This window comes from Citrus clementina, unplaced genomic scaffold (assembly GCF_000493195.1).
Source record: "Citrus clementina cultivar Clemenules unplaced genomic scaffold, Citrus_clementina_v1.0 scaffold_4, whole genome shotgun sequence".
In the NCBI taxonomy this organism is placed as follows: Eukaryota; Viridiplantae; Streptophyta; class Magnoliopsida; order Sapindales; family Rutaceae; genus Citrus; species Citrus x clementina.
The window spans coordinates 24,629,210-24,647,272 of NW_006262274.1; the positions used below are offsets into that span (position 1 = coordinate 24,629,210).

At 35.6% G+C, this 18,063-nt stretch overlaps 4 protein-coding genes across 7 annotated transcripts; 1 reads left to right on the top strand and 3 right to left on the bottom strand.

Moving 5' to 3' along the window:
* Positions 1-1,828: 1,828 nt before the first annotated feature.
* Positions 1,829-4,196, top strand: LOC18045510 (annexin D3). The gene is made up of 6 exons (XM_006438814.2): positions 1,829-2,184; positions 2,317-2,462; positions 2,727-2,954; positions 3,112-3,324; positions 3,421-3,510; positions 3,751-4,196. The coding sequence occupies exons 1-6, from the start codon at positions 2,109-2,111 to the stop codon at positions 3,952-3,954; spliced, it is 957 nt and encodes a 318-aa protein (XP_006438877.1). The 5' UTR covers positions 1,829-2,108; the 3' UTR covers positions 3,955-4,196.
* A 103-nt stretch (positions 4,197-4,299) lies between these two features.
* On the bottom strand, positions 4,300-8,664 carry LOC18045511 (integrator complex subunit 9 homolog). Of its 4 annotated transcripts, none has more exons than XM_024185716.1 (13): positions 8,410-8,664; positions 8,125-8,316; positions 7,971-8,050; positions 7,499-7,852; positions 7,173-7,387; positions 6,624-6,917; positions 6,254-6,464; positions 5,949-6,041; positions 5,762-5,853; positions 5,461-5,578; positions 5,237-5,322; positions 4,985-5,036; positions 4,300-4,868 (listed from the first exon to the last, which is right to left on the bottom strand). In XM_024185716.1, the coding sequence occupies exons 3-13, from the start codon at positions 7,977-7,979 to the stop codon at positions 4,350-4,352; spliced, it is 2,043 nt and encodes a 680-aa protein (XP_024041484.1). In that variant the 5' UTR covers positions 7,980-8,050; positions 8,125-8,316; positions 8,410-8,664; the 3' UTR covers positions 4,300-4,349. The 4 variants fall into 4 exon arrangements, with proteins under 4 accessions (XP_024041484.1, XP_024041486.1, XP_024041485.1 ...); XM_024185718.1 differs by having other exon boundaries at positions 7,499-7,556; positions 7,623-7,852; positions 7,971-8,316; XM_024185717.1 differs by having other exon boundaries at positions 7,971-8,313.
* A 3,293-nt stretch (positions 8,665-11,957) lies between these two features.
* Positions 11,958-16,346, bottom strand: LOC18045512 (CSC1-like protein At3g54510). The gene is given in 11 exon segments (XM_024186339.1): positions 11,958-12,161; positions 12,255-12,467; positions 12,469-12,531; positions 12,632-12,913; positions 13,057-13,353; positions 13,937-14,125; positions 14,497-14,709; positions 14,866-14,929; positions 15,170-15,319; positions 15,465-15,776; positions 16,327-16,346. Coding segments are annotated over 11 exon segments (2,007 nt in total).
* Positions 16,347-16,411: 65 nt separating this feature from the next.
* LOC18045488 (mediator of RNA polymerase II transcription subunit 28) lies at positions 16,412-17,590 on the bottom strand. The gene is made up of 3 exons (XM_006438819.1): positions 17,320-17,590; positions 16,633-16,745; positions 16,412-16,546 (listed from the first exon to the last, which is right to left on the bottom strand). The coding sequence occupies exons 1-3, from the start codon at positions 17,588-17,590 to the stop codon at positions 16,412-16,414; spliced, it is 519 nt and encodes a 172-aa protein (XP_006438882.1).
* Positions 17,591-18,063: the final 473 nt, after the last annotated feature.

Genomic DNA, 18,063 nt, shown 5'->3' on the forward strand with positions numbered 1-18,063 from the left:
ACAATGGAAACCAAATTATTTCATGGTGCAACTTGCAACATCAATGAGTAAGACAAAGGCTCATCCGAAGTTCACATCCGGGTAAACAACAAAATGATAATGAAGCAACATAAAATAGTGTTTAATGATCATATTGATAATACGGGAGTATATATATTTCACATTGAATCTCTGTGAATTGGTGAGGAAAAAAAAAAATATCTTGACTTGGTTTAAAATATAACACAAACTATTTGTACCTAAATCGATGTTCCTGAAGTTTTAGTGTGACATTTGATTTGAGTTTTTGATTTAGCTTATCAAATACATACTTTACAAACACCACTTAATACTCATATCCTCCAATTAGTGAATGATCATGTCATTTTAAATGGAAGTATTTCTATATTGTTTATCTATTAGTTTTATTTATTTATTTTTTCTCCCTTCTATTTTATCAAAGACATATCAATATGGAAATACTTTCCATCCATGCAATATAAACTTTCCATCAACAACCTATGCTATAAAATCACGAGGCCGACAAAAAAAGACACAACAAGGGGGATGCCTATTTTCTTTACTATAATCATGAAGCCCTTTTGGTAGGTAGGCAAATTGTAATGGTTTTTGAGGGGTATATCTAAATAGAGGAATAATTTAGTGTACACGTTTATTAGTAGAATTGTGGGCTCTACGACATGCTTCCACCAACAAAAGCTTACCACATGTGCAGTCGCACGCACATGATTGAATTTCATATAGGATCCTTCTATCTTATATGTATGTAAGATACATTCTCCTCACATGAATAGTGTGTGAGTCCCACACATGCACTGTTTATGCGAGGGGGATGTATCTTACATGCATGTAAGATATGGATTGCATTTCATCTAACTGTACTAGCTTTTATTTAAATAATATTTCTATATTGAACAATTTTCTCTTTTAAAATGTGACACATGAATCACATGGAGAAAGGAACACTATCCCTGTGGGTTCTATCGCATTTGTTGGTTATTACGATGGAGACAATATACAATAATTATTTAGAGTCCAAGCATACAGCTATGATCTTTTCATTATTTTAAAGTAAATGCTAAGTTATAATTATTGTAATTTATATTTTTTATGTGAACCACATAAATTGTGGGTCCTATAAATTTGTGTGGTTCACATGAGAGGTATCTTATTTTAAATATAATTATCATAAAAAATAAAAAAAAGCTATCAAGTCATCCTTTTGTAAAATGACATCAACAAGTAGTTGCATAATTGCGTGGGAGATTTTTTCATTTTTATATTTGCCAGCCCAGCATTTCCCAAGTCTACCTAACTAAAAACCCAAATGCCAGGTTTGTTGCATATTTATGTTTCCCAAGTCGTGACAAATACATAGTAGTTGGCAAGAAAATTGAAAATGATGTGTTCAAATGTCAAATCCAAAACAATAAATGATATTTTACAGTGAATTTGACTAATTGAGTTGCAGTGCTCTTATGTTAAGTTAATATGGAGTAAGGAAAACCTTAGTAGTTTAGGGGTAAATTATTTTGGAGTTAGATTATTGAGTTTCTTATTTTTATTAATGAAATTATTTTTTTCAAAATATTTAAAAATTGATCACTCTCTTTCTTGGCCAATTATATCTTAATTGCGCTATTACATAATTAATAAAAGATGTTCCCGTAAATATCAGAAAATTTGTGATGTAATGTGGTTCTGAACATAAATTAAAGAAACTCAAGAAGGGGACATTAATGCAAATATCTCAAAAGATGAGGATACTAACGTAAGAAAATTTCTCCAGTGGCCCTCTGACCCTGGACATTGGAATTTGGAAGTGCTTCCTTTGGAACTTGGAAGAGTGTGAACGCCATTTGTTTTGAGGGGTAATAATGTCCAATCTGAAAATAAATTTCCGTTGCTGAATCCAAGCTTAATATCAGGAGGGAAACTTAACCGAAACTGAACAGCCAAAAAAAAAGAAAAAGGATTGAACTGAAGAAAGATTAACTTCACCTGACAAAACACTCGAAAACTCAAAGACATCTCAGTTTCCCGTCAGGTTTTTTATTCCCACACTCTCCAGGGGGAAAAAAAAAAAACCATCTGAGAGAAAAAAAAAAATGTCTACACTAAAAGTGCCAGATCTTGTTCCTCCCCCAGAACAAGACGCAAAGAGACTGAAAGAAGCTTTCGATGGTTTATCAAAATTCTCATTTTCATTTCTTGGTTGTTTTTGTTTTCAATGATGAAGAGTTACAATATGTTTATGGTGATCGTAGTCATTGAGTTTATGTGAATTTGTTGTTATTGGAATGAATTTGTATGCAGGACTTGGAACTGATGAGAAGGCAGTTACATGGGTATTAAGCCAAAGAACTGCAAGCCAAAGGCAGCTAATTAGACAGGCTTATCAGCGACTTTACAATGAATCCCTCATTGATAATATCACTTCTGAACTCTCTGGTGATTTTAAGGTAGGAATTGGCTTGATTTTTCATTTAATTGATATTTTAATCACATGTGCAATTTCGGATATTACATTTAGTTCAATTTAATAGCTTATATAGTGTTTAATATTATGTGGAGACGCCCTTTAATTCAATCTTTCAAGCATATAAGTATTTGTTATATCTGGGTATGATAATTTCTGTTAAGGATTACAAGTATCGGTTAAATGTGTGAAGTTGAAGAAAAAATTGCTTGCTTTTTCATTTACTATATCTTTTCACGTGAAACAGGATGCAGTGATTATGTGGACTTTAGATCCTGCAGAAAGGGATGCGAAAATGGCAAAGGAAGCGTTGAAGAAGAGCAAGTCAGGTGTTAAGCACCTACAAGTGATTGTGGAAATATCATGTGCTTCATCTCCTTACCATCTGGCAGCAGTGAGGCAGGCCTATTGTGCTCTCTTTGATTGTTCAATTGAAGAAGACATCACAGCTGTAGTCTCTATGCCCCTAAGAAAGGTAATGCAAACTCATTCAGAAACAAAAGATACTCGCACAGAAACCGTTGTTTGAGCCTTGTATGGCTTCCATATTTCTAATAGACTATGTGTCAGTCTTGCCTTCAGTTAGGATCATAGATAATATTGTATTGATTCAAAGTGTTGGCATTATCTAGGTTCTGCTGAGATTAGTGAGCTCCTTCAGATATGATAAGGAATTACTTGATATAGAAGCAGCTGCCTCAGAGGCAAATCAATTGCATGAGGCTATCAAAGCAAAGCAATTAGATCATGATCAGGTTGTGCATATACTTGCCACTAGGAATTTCTTTCAGCTTAAAGCAACTTTTGAACGCTACGAACAAATGCATGGAAGTCCTATTGACGAGGTTCAGCTTCTGCAGTTAGCTGTGAATAATTCTTCTCTGCTTTCTTTATTCTTTTCCCACTCTCTTAAGCAGCTAGATATTTGTTTTCTGTTGCAGGACATCAGTAGTGTCGGCAAAGGTAATTTGGTATCTCTAATGAAAATGGTCATCTTGTGCATAAGGTGCCCAGAAAGACACTTTGCAGAGGTAATTTGCTCTCCTTTATAGTCAAGTTATACATGCATTCAAATTTCAAAACGACAAATATTTACCCAAATGATTTAAAACTTTCACATTAACTTAATGTTCTTTCTTTTCTGTTGAACACACTCGTAAAACTAAGTAACTTGTTCTGTGTTGTTGAGTTGTGTTGCAAATTGTAATTGATCATAAACCTTAAAATAAAATTTGGGAGTGAAGTGTTTTCGTTGATTGCATCGTGAACAGGTTATCAGAACTTCAATCGTGGGATTTGGGACAGATGAGGCTGCACTAAACAGAGCCATAATAACTCGAGCTGAAGTTGACATGAAGCTTATTAAAGAAGTGTACCCTATCATGTACAAAAACACCCTGGAAGATGATGTTATTGGAGACACATCAGGAGATTACCAAGATTTCTTGCTCACCTTGACTGGATCAAAATTCTGATTCATTCTCCTAATACACATATCGGTTATAATTTCCTACACGGCCTTCAACTGCTTGTGTTGGCGGTATCTTTGAGTAATAGTTGCAAAAGTGTGTTTGATGTTTAGAATATTAATATCTGCTAGAGTGGGTTTGAACTTTAGATCTCTTTACTCATGGTTATAAATTGATTAATTAACGTGTGTTTGTCTTATTTTGTTCTGATGTAAGACGTTTTATTGTCCCTTCACCTCACAGAGAATGAAATTTTAACATGAAGGAAGAAAAAACGTAGTACATATGTTTTATATAATTGCCAAATTATTTTAGTTTCTGAAACATGAATGATATAGGCCTTTTAAAATCTTCAAGCAAAAATAATGCACAAATACATTGAGACTCGTCATTCGTCAAGTTTAGATGCCTTCCAAGATGTTTTCCATAGCTTTGACAATAGGGGAGGCTAAATTTTTATCAGCAGCACTTATAACAGTTACTGCTGCTCGGACTTCAATCATAGACTTTTCAGGATCTTGGACTTTTACAGTGAAACCGTCTTCTGATTCAGCATCAGTCATGCATCGTTCAACAGAGCCATTAATACCCATCTTGGATAACTCGGCCAAAAGATTTTCTGGATCTGGTGAACCCCAATGTAGAAATGGCCTGGTCTGTGAGGAGCCCCCTGGTTCATTTTCAGGGAGCAACTGATGTTTCCCATGATTGACGAAGAGCCTTCCCTTTAATCTTGTGATATTCATTTTTTTCTGTTTCAACATCCTCCACTGGAATTTGGAAGCAATGTCAGCTGCAATCTCTAGCTCTGCACTTTCCTTCAAGCTTGGAATATGTATTGTTTCATTTTCTGAATAGTGGGAGACTGAGAATGAAGTAACATCTGAAAAACTGACATGAGTCCTCAATTCCTCTGGAAACTGTTTTGAAAAGTAAAGTGAAGGAAAGGGAAATTGTTAGTCACACAAATGGGACTACATATGGCTTTCAGTTGATGAAATCTGAAAATAAATTAATAAAGAAGTTAGATGAATACCAGAACTAACTTCGGTTGCAGTATCTTTAGTAAGGGTTGAACTTTCTGAAGCCTACAAAAGACGAGAGAGTTGCAGTAAAATAGCTGTGAAATGGAAACTACAAGATTACTTCTTTGCCCTTTTAGATGTTAAAAGAAATCGTGTAATTTCACAAGTGAAACATCAAGAAAAAAATGGGGAGAGAGGGAGGACGAAAAAAAAAAAACACGAGCGCACACACACACACAAAGAAGAAAGATGGATAACTGTACTTTTTTCCAGATAAAAAAGAACATTGAAGAACCTTCATTGATATTGGTTTAAATGGCAGGACGGCCAATTCAGCATCTACTTCGTTCTGCAAAAGGCAAATTGATTATATCATCCACTGAAATGTCCCAAAACAATTACTTCCTCCACAGTTCAAGAAAAAGAAAAAACAAACACAAAAAGTGCACACTTCCCAAGGAAGATAGACCAGGGAACAAAAAAGCACCTCAAGAACAAGTAAAGAGTTATGATCCCCACTCCAGCGTCGAAGCAAATGAATGGTGGGACCAAGCCGCAAACTCCAGTGGGGAGAAAACACGATGCAAGGTTCCTGCCAATTCATCCTATGCAAATAATGTTAGTTGCTATAACAAATACATTACAGAATTATTACACAGATCATGTATTTGACTATATTCCAAAACAACGCCTAATTAATGTCACACACTCATGATTAGCAGATATTGATATATGTGCATGTTCTAACATTAGTCAGAAATACTAACAGAGACAAGTTCATATCTTACAATAGTTTAGGCGAATGGACTGCAGGAAACACATGGATCTTCTTCTCTTTTATGAGCTTGACATGGGCAAACAATGGGTCACCAGAAAAAAGCTGTTATAACAAAAGGCAACATCTTAATATGCACCACTAAGATCAATAATAAGTTCAAGAAATTTTGCACCTGTAAGCCTACGTTAAAGATTTACCTTCTCTTGCCGCTGCTTGCATAGCCACTCTGGTATTGTATTGGTGTATGCCAATAACTCTTCTGCTACGGAAGAGATAATATATATTGGAATCTGCAGAGTGGATTTAAATATGCTTGTAAGTTTAGATTATGCAGATGAAATTTTTTCCTAGGAGGGAGTCTCTCACTCTCCTCCAATCCATCCATCCATCATTCCACTGTCTATCCATCCATGCAACCATAACTTACAGAAAAAACAAAAAAGTACATCTGTGCATATGAAAGTATATAGCATAACTTAAAGCAAAAAAGTTGATTATACACCTTCAAACTTGAACACTCCATGAATATTGCTATCTGCTCCAATAGCTGCAGAAAGACTCCAACCCGATTAATAGGAATAAGGACTGAGCCGCCAGCTTTAACAGAATCTATTGCACAGGAGCAAATAAAAGCTAGTTTCTCCATTTCCTCCACACTCTCATCATAATTGCTTAAGGAATTGATCAATTCCTCCCAATTGTTGTTATCATCACTACACGTTATTAGAAAGCCATAATATTCAATCAAACCATTCTAGAAACTGTCAAGAGACATGAAAAATAAGATATAAATTGTACAGTTCCACAATCACATCAATTTCTGAATTGAAAAGCTGCATCCAAACACACAATTATATGAAGTTCAAAAGCACCTGAAACTTGACTGATCAATATCTTCTGTTGAGTCCAGAGATGACAAGTCTGAATACAATATTAGATCACTACCTTGAATAGCACGGTAATCGAAATCCATTGCATGACCAGAAGCAAAATTGGAGCCAGAAATGTAAGCTATATTTCCTTTTGCACCACTGATTATCCAATTGCAAGCACCCATGTCTAAACCAGAGCTAAATGCCTTGATGATCAATATCCCGTTGTAGCAAGCTTCTTCTCCAAATCTAAGTGTTTGAACCTTCGAGATGCAATCCGTCACATGAGCTGCACTGAGAAGAACCATCTATTACATCCTCACGTCTAAATTTGGCATTAGTAAGTTACAATCGATAAATGGAAGAGGACAAGCAATTTGACAAAACACGCCAAATAAACCATTCGTCATGGAAAATTCCAACACCGTTTTGCCCTGAACTGACGTTGTATTGAACATCAGTTCAAGACAAAGACACAGTTCAAGTTTGGCAGCAAACACAATGAAGCACTAGACAATTTCAAAGTTTAACAAAGGAAGCATCAATTACCTATACAAGGGCATCCACCCCCCCAGCTCTGACCCATCTTCACCTAAAGCTATCTTCCTTAATGCAGATGGAAGCAATTCAAGCTCTTCCCACTTCATCCATTGTGGGCCACTTGACTCCTCAGCTCCATAGAACTGTCTATATTCCATATTCATACAAATAAGCTCCTCCATCATAAGCTGCCCAATCCTTGCTGCTGCTTCAGTTATATATATCTGGTAATAATTGGAACCAAAACTAATTTGAGAGTCTAAGCTATTCAAACAAATCCATTTCATTTACTGAATTCAGCAATGAGAAAACACCATCGTAAAAAGTTTTGTTACCTTTGCTGAAAAGCCCTCCATTCGAGTGAGAAAGGGCAATCCAAGCATACCCATCGGGCTTGATATCAACACAACATCAATAAAAGAAACATTCCACAAGTGTAAATTATTCACAGTTTTGTACCATGGTTCTGCAAATATCAAATCATTTGCATCAAGGGGTTTCTCAACCTTCTGCCTGTTTTGAGAATCAGAATTTTCCTCGCATATAGCTTTATAAAAATCATTTGGCAGTGGAGAAAAGACTGTGAGTGCCGAAAGGTCCAATGGGCAATCAAATAAGACCTGAAATCCACTCACATTGAGTATGTGACATGGTGGGAAATTGAAGCCCCCACCTTGGCACAAGCATGTCTGCAATAGTTTGAAGCAAATTATTATGCTAAGCCCAAGAAAAAAAAAGGAAAAACTTTAATATAGTACTCACAAGTAGTTGCATATTTGTATTAAAGAGACAAAGAGAGAAACTCACGAACTTCATGAATGGAAAAAGGGCGAGACCCTTCTTACTGATCCGCAGGGAGTGTGAGACTTATAAAATTGGTATTTGGCCTGCAAAATCAAACGAACATAAACAAGATTGAAACTTTCGATCTGTTTCAGAATGACATATGAAACTCCTTTACTTATTTTTAAGCCGGTGATTGAGCACTTATTAATAATGACGCCAAAAAAACAGAGAGCGACTACGAGGGCAAGAGTGGGATTTCGGTTTTCGGTTTATATTCTGCTCAGTCATAAGCATTGGGTTTGTGTTTCGGTGCAAATGTGAAACCACCAGGATCCTTGCCAAGCAACATCTCAAATATTCGAATCTGCTGAAAAGAAGAAATTTAATATAAATAACGTTTTGCCGCACCACAGTAATTGTAATAATCTGAACCGTATTAGAATAGAAAGCAATGGCATACCCAAGCGAGGCAGAGAAGCGGCTGGAAGCAAGTGAGTCGGCGCGGCTGACGATCGATGAAGGCAGCTCCGGCACGGCTGAAGGACGACAAACGGGGGCCTAACGCGGCGGGCTGACGACGTGGGTTTGGCCGTTTGAGTCTTCGTTTGTTAATTTCGGATTTAGGGATTTCTACTTTTGCGTTTACACACTTTTCGGCCCCATCCTTTCGAAGTTGTAAGGAAAACCGATCGGGTTATTTTAAATCCGACCGACCCGACCGGTTTCTAAAATTGGGTTATTTTTAGAGATCTCCCCTGAGGTTTAGTGTATTAACACTTAGATAGAATGTATTGATATAATTACAGCAACCTCCCCTGTCATTAGTATAAAAATACGTATGGCATCAGTATAAAAGGGTAAATGTGTAAAATCATATTTAAAATTCAAAATATATTTTTACTAGATCAATGATATTTTGACCGACTAGCCCACTGTTGACCGAACTTAACCAGTTGGCCATGACTCCACCGGCAGCCAATAGCGGTGCTTTGCCACTGCCGGAGTCCCCTATTCACCCTGGCTACCAACCCCAGTCACGGAAGCCTCTGAATCAGCCGCATCTACCACCACGCATTAACCCAAAAAGATGGCTTTTGTCTCACAACAGCCCACACACCAACAACGCCCCTTTGGCCATTACAGATGTCACCCAACCGCTATCACCCTTGAGCCATCCCGATACCATGCAGCAACCTTTGACATCCCAAAACTTAACCACACACAGCTCTCAAAACCATAGCTCACGGCTGGTCACGCCGCATACCACTGTCGTAATTTCTGCCATCAGTGATGGTTTCATTTCGTCGCCGTCTATCTCCTCAACCAACCCCCATGAAGTCCCGACCTCAATAAACATCTCAACAACCACAAAAACCCACGATTTTTTCATCCCACACTTGCAGCCACATTCAAACTCATGAGATCTCGTTGCCGCCATCTTGTCAAAGTCCGTTGATGGTCCTTCACTGCAAACAGAACCTCTTTAAGCCCAACACACCACCAATAGGCATTTTGTTGAACTGGGTTTTCAAACAATTTGTTGATTCTGACGCAGTTAATTGCTTTGTTGAACTGGGTTTTCAAACAATTTGTTAGAGTCCAAATCTAGCTATGGCTGCAAGACCGTGAAATCTCCTGAAAGCAAGAACAATTGACTGGCCTCGCATCTATTTGTCTTTTAGATAGGCACCAACTTTCAGATCCTTTCCAGCCAACTGATCAATTATTAAAAATAGTCAGAGACATAAGAAGGGAAGCCGTAAACATCTGGAGGACACGGGTTGGTTTCAAAAGCATAGAGCTGGGCAGCGGAGAAAGAAAGGAAGGGAACAAGGTAGAAAGAAAGACATGATGGCGTTGAAAGTGTATAAGCCAAGCCAAAGGACGGCGACAAGGAAGATGGCAGGCAGCAAAAGCAGTGGTTGAAGACCCGGTTAATCGGTGGAAGCAGCAGCCGGCCAAACCTATTACCCATAAATTCTCAAAACTACATTTAATAATTTATTATTTTGGTGAGAAGGATATTTTAGTAATTTTGACGGTCTACTAACAGTCAACTTAACGATTAATTAACGGTAGGGGAGGTTTCTGTAATTATATCAATACATTGTTTCTAAGTGTTAATACACTAAACCTCAGGGGAGGTCCTTAAAAATAACCCTTCTAAAATTGAACGACTCTGGTGAACCGAAGGGCCGGGGGTTTTTATTTTCACCAATTCGGTATGTGACCACATATATAGCCTGTCGTTTACACCTCAACACAGACATATTTCTTTTACAATTTGCATAATTTAGTAAGGTAGTGTTTACTTTCTGGAGTGGGAGTGTGGAGTGTAGATTCCTCCCACTCAAGTGTTTACTTACCTTAAAAAAGGGGGAGTGGGACTGGGAATCCGTGAGTCCCACTCAATTTTGGAGTGGAGAGTGGGATTCCCACTCCCATGGGGGGAGGTGGGAGTGGGAATCCACTCCCCCCTCTTCCAATTTTATCTCTATAATTAAATAAATAAATAATATTTAATTAAATAAATAATATCATATTTAATAAAATAAATAATATCATATTTAATAAAATAAATAATATCATATTTAATAAAATAAATAAATATTATATTTAAATTAATAATATTAAACATTAATTTTAATAAATATTAATTATTTATTTAATTAATAATAATAAATATTTTATTCTAAAAAAATATTAATTTTGTACTATATTATCAATAATAATATTTCATTTGTGTTGCTATTATTAATAATTTTTATTCACATAATTTAAATTAAAATTAATAAAAAATTATGATTTACATAATTAAGAATATTAGTAATTATTATTAATTTAGAAATATAATAAAATATTTATTTTATTTTCCAAATATTTTTTATTAATTTTTTAATTACAAATTATAATTTTGTACATAAGGATAAAATTGTAATTTAAAACAATTTACTCCCAATCCAAGACAAAGTAAACAAATAATTAGGATTTTGATTGACAATCCATACTTTCATTTAGTCTAAGTAAACACCCTACTCCCACTCCCACTCCACACTCCTAATCCAAGGATTCCCACTCCAATCCAAAAAGTAAACGCAACATAAATATGTTGTTTCTACATTCATCGCACTGATGATATGTTAGTAAATTTTTATTCTAGAAAGAATATTATATAATTTGTCTTGTTTAAATTAAGTATAAGATGACATGTCGAAAGAAGTTATGGAACATGCATAATAGGGTCCCTCTATCTTACATCCATGTAAGATATACTCCCCTCACATGAATAATGTGTGGGTCCCACACATACACTATTCATGTGAGGGGAATGTATCTTACATGCATGTAAGATAGAGATTGCCATATGGCTTTTACAATTTCAGCACATAAATGAAATATTGTACTGTCAATTGAGTGAGTAATTTAAATAAAATTTATTTGAGTATAATTACATTATATTATTAAGTATTAAAAGGTAAAAAGTAAATAAAGCTAAAATAAATTTTTAACTCTTGCATTCTCCAAAACTCCCAAATCAGACGATCAACCAAAAAAAAAATAAAATCAATATATAAATATTAGATAATATTAATTTAGTACTAGAGATAATTTGAAGTATTTTATGTATAATTATTAGTCGGTGATTAAATAATTTCACGAAATAATTTATCTATTAAAATAATTTTTCATTTAATTAAATATCAATTTAAGTTTAATCATTATTTATTGTGAAAATTAAAAAATTAACGAATTAATATTTTTTGTATTATCAATTCAATGTATGTGTTTTTAGTTACTATTTAAATTGTTAACTAGATAGCAAAAAATACTCGATATCTAAATTGCAATTAAAATTAATAATATCATAATGTAGACCTAAAGGAAAAAATAAATAAATGAACAGAGGAAGAGCTATTCTAATTCTTACTCATTTTTACCTGGTGTTTTGCACCGTCCGAACAGAAAATTACATTAAAATTTAAAATATATAACCCGATCCCAAACTTTTTATCCCTCAACCAAAGGCATCCACACACACACACCATAAGCATATGTACGTAATGGTGAATGTATGGCCGTTTGAGTCATTTTCAGCCCAAAGAGGCCAATCATTGTTATTTGCATGAGAATAAGTCCGACAAATATGTAATGGTGCATGTATGGCCAGTACCGCCCGCATGTATCATATATTGTTTCATATACATCTTGAATCTGCAAAATGAAAGGGATGTTCCTCATGTGCAATGAAGTTGAAGAAATCGATTCATTGTGATTTTTCAATGCTGTGCTGGGGAAGTTGATTACCTGGTTGATGTATACGGCATAGCCCAGAAAGAAGTAGCCAACGAGAAATGGAAGCAGCAACGGAGCAACGACTGCAAATACCATACCAATGAGAATTGACAGGGAAACCAAGGGGATGACTCTGAAGTAATGTAGTGAATAAAGATAAGGGTTCTCCTTCGATCGACCGCATGTTTGTGATTTTATGAAGTCCAGTAATAGCATGCCTGCCTGCTGCCTGAACAGCTTCCAAACAGAATCCTGAAAATCCGACCAAGGTGTATGTCAAGAAATCTGCCTGGAAATAGTTGATTGCGAAACCTGTCAGATCAATTTGCTAAATAGAACTATTCAAGTTAACAAAATCCAATTAGTGTTAGTGATTTTGGAGGCTTTACTTGAGCGGATACCGCACGGGCCAGATGACTTGGGAAGTCCCTAGGATGAGTAACAGATTCTCCAATTTTGTCCAATAAGGATCCTGAAATCAAGCTCAAAAAGAACACATTTCCCACCAGAAAATAGAAAACCATGTTGCAGGATTTTATCTCTACCTTACTGTTTGATATGGAACCGCCAAGTTTAGCTATGCCAAGCATCGCAAAGGGAACAATGTATATAAAGCCATTAAGAATGACACTCGGAAGATAACCAGTCAAAACAGAGCTTAATCCTGGTCCGTTGGGAAGTTAATACACGAAAAGATTATCATTAGATTGTTTTCCTTTTTGTTCCGGTGCTGCTTTAGAACCAGATTATAGAAAATTAACCCATATTTATAATGAAATTTTAAGGAGATACAGAGAATCAAGATTCCTTACATCAGCTCTATAGCCATGGCTGGGGGGAACCATTTCTTTAGCTTCTCAAATCTGGCAATTCCTTGAACAGCTGTGACTGGTACAGTGAAGAAAATTGTGAGAAGAGATGCCGCAAATATAACTCCAATTTTGTAAAACGGCATTATTTTATATGAAATTGCCAGATTCCTCCAGTATACATCTCTTGGTTCAGGAGCCCTTTCAGTGATCGATCGAAGTGGATGTAAATGCTGCTGAGACTGGGCAGCTAGAGCAGCATCCCACCGTGATTTGAATGTAACAAAGGCAACTGGCAACTCCTGCAAAATATGAGCTAAACAATTTGAATAATCACATTAATTTGCATTTACAAAACTTCGTGCACTAAAACAGGAATGTTTCCACTCCATTCAGCAAGTCCAGCTTAACACATGTAACATAATTATATATGTTGTATGGTTGTATACATCCACGTGTCAGACAAACTTTTAAATTTTGCAAAATATATTGAAATGATTAATCAAACCATAAGGGGACCCTTAACTTCTGCATCAGATGATTTATAATCATATTCAAAGATACTTGCATCAGACTGTTGCCATGATTTTGAGAAAATTCTTCATATTTCTCATAGAATACAGAGAGAGTTTAATCCTACCTATAATTCTGCAGCATTCTCTAAATTTTGTTGCCGATCACATAGGAAAATATGGAAATGATATTGAGGATATTCTTGAAAGAAAAACAGTAAGAAGAAAATCAAAAACAGCTTATGAAGAGGAGGCACTAGATACATATGTATCAAAGCAGGTGAAAGCACAGCCAATCTTGTGTTAATAAAATTTTTATTTTCAGACATTTAATGGAACGATAAAAGGCTAATTATTTCCACCAAGAGTTTACCATATCTTTGAGCATATTGTCACCCTGTAATTGATGCATCTTTTGATAAAGTTCTTGAAACTTTTCCTTGTGCAGGGCTATGTCTTCTATATCTTCTCGCATAGCCTCCAAGAGTAAAGGCTCTCTATAATGTTTCTTGGTTTTCTCCCTTAAATCTTCTATCTTCCTTGTCATATATCTGGACTGGTTCTACATGTAATAGTGTTTGTAAGTGGTGTCTGTTGAAATTTTGAAATAAACATGAAATTGAAGCAATTTTATCATGCTGGGAGATGATATTAAAAAAGGGTACATGTAGCTTATGTATTCAGAGAATGCAGAGTCCATTTCTTTGTAAGATCAAGCAAAAGTACCCATTTGAAAACAGATAGTGGTCACTTAATTTGAATTTTACATGTTTCACACAAATATTAGAAAATCTTGCAATTGCACGAACGGCTGTGACTCGCACACACTGAAGAAAACTGTAAAATGCTTATAATGCAGGCCATGCAGAATTAGCAGAACTACATATATAGGAGAAACTGGCGTATATATTAAATAAATTGTTCAAAACTCACCAACAAATCTTGAAGATCCTTTCCGGTGTATAACATTTGGTATGAATAGTAAATGTGCGGATGATGCTTAGAGAAGAAGTGTTCAACAGAACAGCCATGAGCCCCGTGCTCCTCGCAGAAAGGAATTTGATGAACAAGAACAGTAAACTGATCAGGCCTATGCCTGGTGCTTTGTAGTCTTTGGATCCTCTTAATCAAAATCTCATTGTATTCCTGGAGATGAAACATTATCAAAATTGTGCCAACTTGGACCTATACAGCTGTGCATATATATTTACAGCAACAAGCCATGCTAATTGGCTAATTGCTCCTCAAAGAATATTGATATCAAACAGGAAAACCTAGCTATCAGCTGAGAGCTAAACTCACCTTATACAGAAGGTATAGTCCATAGAAAGATATGACCCATAAGCATGTAAAATGCACCCAAAGCCTATGTAGGCCAAAAGAACAAATTCAGTTAATAAATTAGTTAGTTGACCATTTGTAACTAGTAAGGCTTTTATTGAACGTAGTATAATTGAGCAATTTTTACTTTTTAAAAAATTGAATTTGTAGGGAGTTTGAATTTTAACAAAATATGTACAAAATTAACGTGTGCAGAAGAGAAGATATATCACCAGTTCACCACATATGTTAGTAAGTGATTAGACAGTTGAAGCGACGTACTCACCTGTTAGAATCATTACCAATATTAGAAATTGAAAAAGAATCCAGGAAATGGTCGCTCCTAGGTGAGCGGCCTGGGGCATCCTCGCTACAATAGTTAATTGGAAGAATTATCAAAAATCCAATGAGAGAGCAAACAATAAAGAAGTTGATACTGCATGCAAAATTAACAAGCATTAGTGTGTGTGTGTGTATATATATATATATATATATATATATATATAATATAATAGCACGTTAATTTGAAGAGTAATTCAGTAACTTGGATCGATTGAGAAACTAGGATCCATAATACTTACCCAAATTTGAAAAGTCTGATGACGATGAGGGCATCAAGGCCACTGGTTTGGAGGATTTCTTCTTCGGTAACACGAAAAGCACGAGGAATCCAAGAAAACGAAGGGAGGATTCTGGAGAGAGTTCTAGTGAAAGAGTGATGATGATCAAATGATAACAATGGAATACTATTACGATCGTTTTGTTGAATTATCGAGGAGAGACGGCGAGCGTAGTATATGGGGGCAACGGAGGGTTGTTTCTTCAGGATTGAAAAGAGTGTGAGAATTATCAAGGCTAACGCTATGTTGATCACTGCAGATGCCAGAACCCTTCTGGGTTCATTTTCACGCGTTCAGAGTTCAACTGGATCGATCGAGACTCGACAAGTGACTGAACAAATGCAAATTACAAGAGTGAGCCAGCGACCGAGATGTCGAAACTGAGACTCGCCAGCTTTGGCGTGGTACGTGTCGGGCTTGCATTTTGCATGCTCTGTGATAAAAATTACATCACGTTTTTCTTGTCTTCTCTTTTCTTTTTCGGTCCATCATTATTTTGTCTTTTGGTTTATTGGTAATTAAGAATCTTGTTCTCAATTATCAATAATCAAACTCTTTAATAAGATCGCTAACTTATGATCTCGATATACTACACATTCTCTCTTAATTTTATCTTTTTATAAATCCAGATAAAAGTTTAGATTAGCTAGTGAAACATCATAATTTACATAATCTTGATTGGAAGGAAGTATACATTGGCTTCCATTTCTGATTTTATTTGTACCTATAATTAGTTGTAGTTTTCATTCAGTTTATTTTTTTCTAAATACAAAATTGAATTAATTAAAAATAAATATATATAAAGAAACGCATCAAATTAAACCTTAAGTTCAGCTCTTGCATTACTAGATAGATATGTACCATAAAAACAACATTGCAAAGCCTGCTTCTCATTATCTATCTAGACTCTAAACCCTCTCAAGCTCAACATTGTGTTTGTCCAATCGGTCTCTCAGCTCCTTCTTCCACTCTTGGATCACTTTCTCTTGCTTCTGAACAAGCTCATCTTTGATCTTCAACTCTTCTTCCATAGCATCAATCTCCTGTTTAAAAAGAAGAAAATGATAACCAACACCTATTAAAGATTATATATATATATATATATATATTAATGCCTTGCTGATTTTACCCTTTTAAGTATCTCGGCTTTTGTTGGCTTGTTCTCACGCTGCAGACAGATAAAATATTCTTGAAGCTTTTTAGCGGCCTCCATGAAGTTTCTAGCATGCTTCTCCACATCAGCTGAAACAATTACCAGCAAAAGGATGCTCCATTATACATCTATATGAATCGCTAAAGCCCCTCAATCAAATTTAGGCTCAATTTTTTAGCTTTTTGCCCGTCGTGCTACAGCTACCAAAGTGTTCAATAAACACTTACATGTCTTGGCTCCTTCACAATTGTTAATCGAAAATAAAGCTCTAAAATAATTAAAAACTTTTACGCAGTAGCTCGTGGTGTTCAACAAACACCTATCAATTTTTTCTTAAATAGTAAGAGCTTTCACTTCACAGAAACTGCGTAAAGGAGAGGGTTAGTCCTCATATAAGATTTTCTGATCCATTCAGCTGATGTCGTAACAAATGAAAGCATCATGTATTCGTTTCAGCATTTGATCATCGCACATGTTCAAATTCATATAGTCTGAACATGTTAATAAGTTTTTGTGGATATGTAACAAAAGGCCACGATATTGAACTAGCATATGACAAAAGAGCAAATATATTATAACATGCAGATCGCATTTATGCAAACATATAATATATAAAATGAACATATATAAATAGTACTAGAGAATGAGGACAAGTTTACAAACTCTGATGATCAAGAGGCGGAGGAAAATCATCCGAGGCTTGCAGCTCCGTTTCCACCGCCGGCTGTACTGCTGGCTCATCAAAATCTGTTAATGGTGCTTCAAAATCGGGCACGAGAGCTTTATTGAGATCTAATTCCGTCAAGCACGGAAGCAATGCTTCGTCCATTACATTCACGCACGCAATCATATCTTCTATCTCAGCCTGCTGCTGCACTGATTGCATTTGTTGATCAACTTGATGCTGCTGATCCTGCTGTTCTTGATCATCCATTTTAATCCTTTAAATTAAGCCGAAAATATAGAGGAATGCCTTTTGGGGAAAACAATAAAATAAAATTATGAAATGCCCCCATTTGAAAGAAATTGAGCATGGAAACAAACAACCACGTAAATGCATAATTAAAATTTGGTTAAATCTAACAAAGTTAGTGGCAACATTTGAATATACCTGTAGATTTTTGCAGATTGTTGAAAATTGTTCAATGTTATTGAACAACAGAGAACTGCGAATATGATGTTACAGTTTTGAAACGCCAGTTTCTTCTTTCGCCACGTGTTAGAAAAGTAACGTATCAGTTTCAAGTTCTGGCCTCATTGAGCAGTGATATTTTAACTAAAGCACGTCAAAAAACTGACAAAAATACATTTAAAACGACATCATTTTTGATGAGTTTGATTTTCCTTAAACAAACCCAAAACGACTCATGCTGAGTTTGTTTTGTCAAGCTTTGGTTATCCAATCAT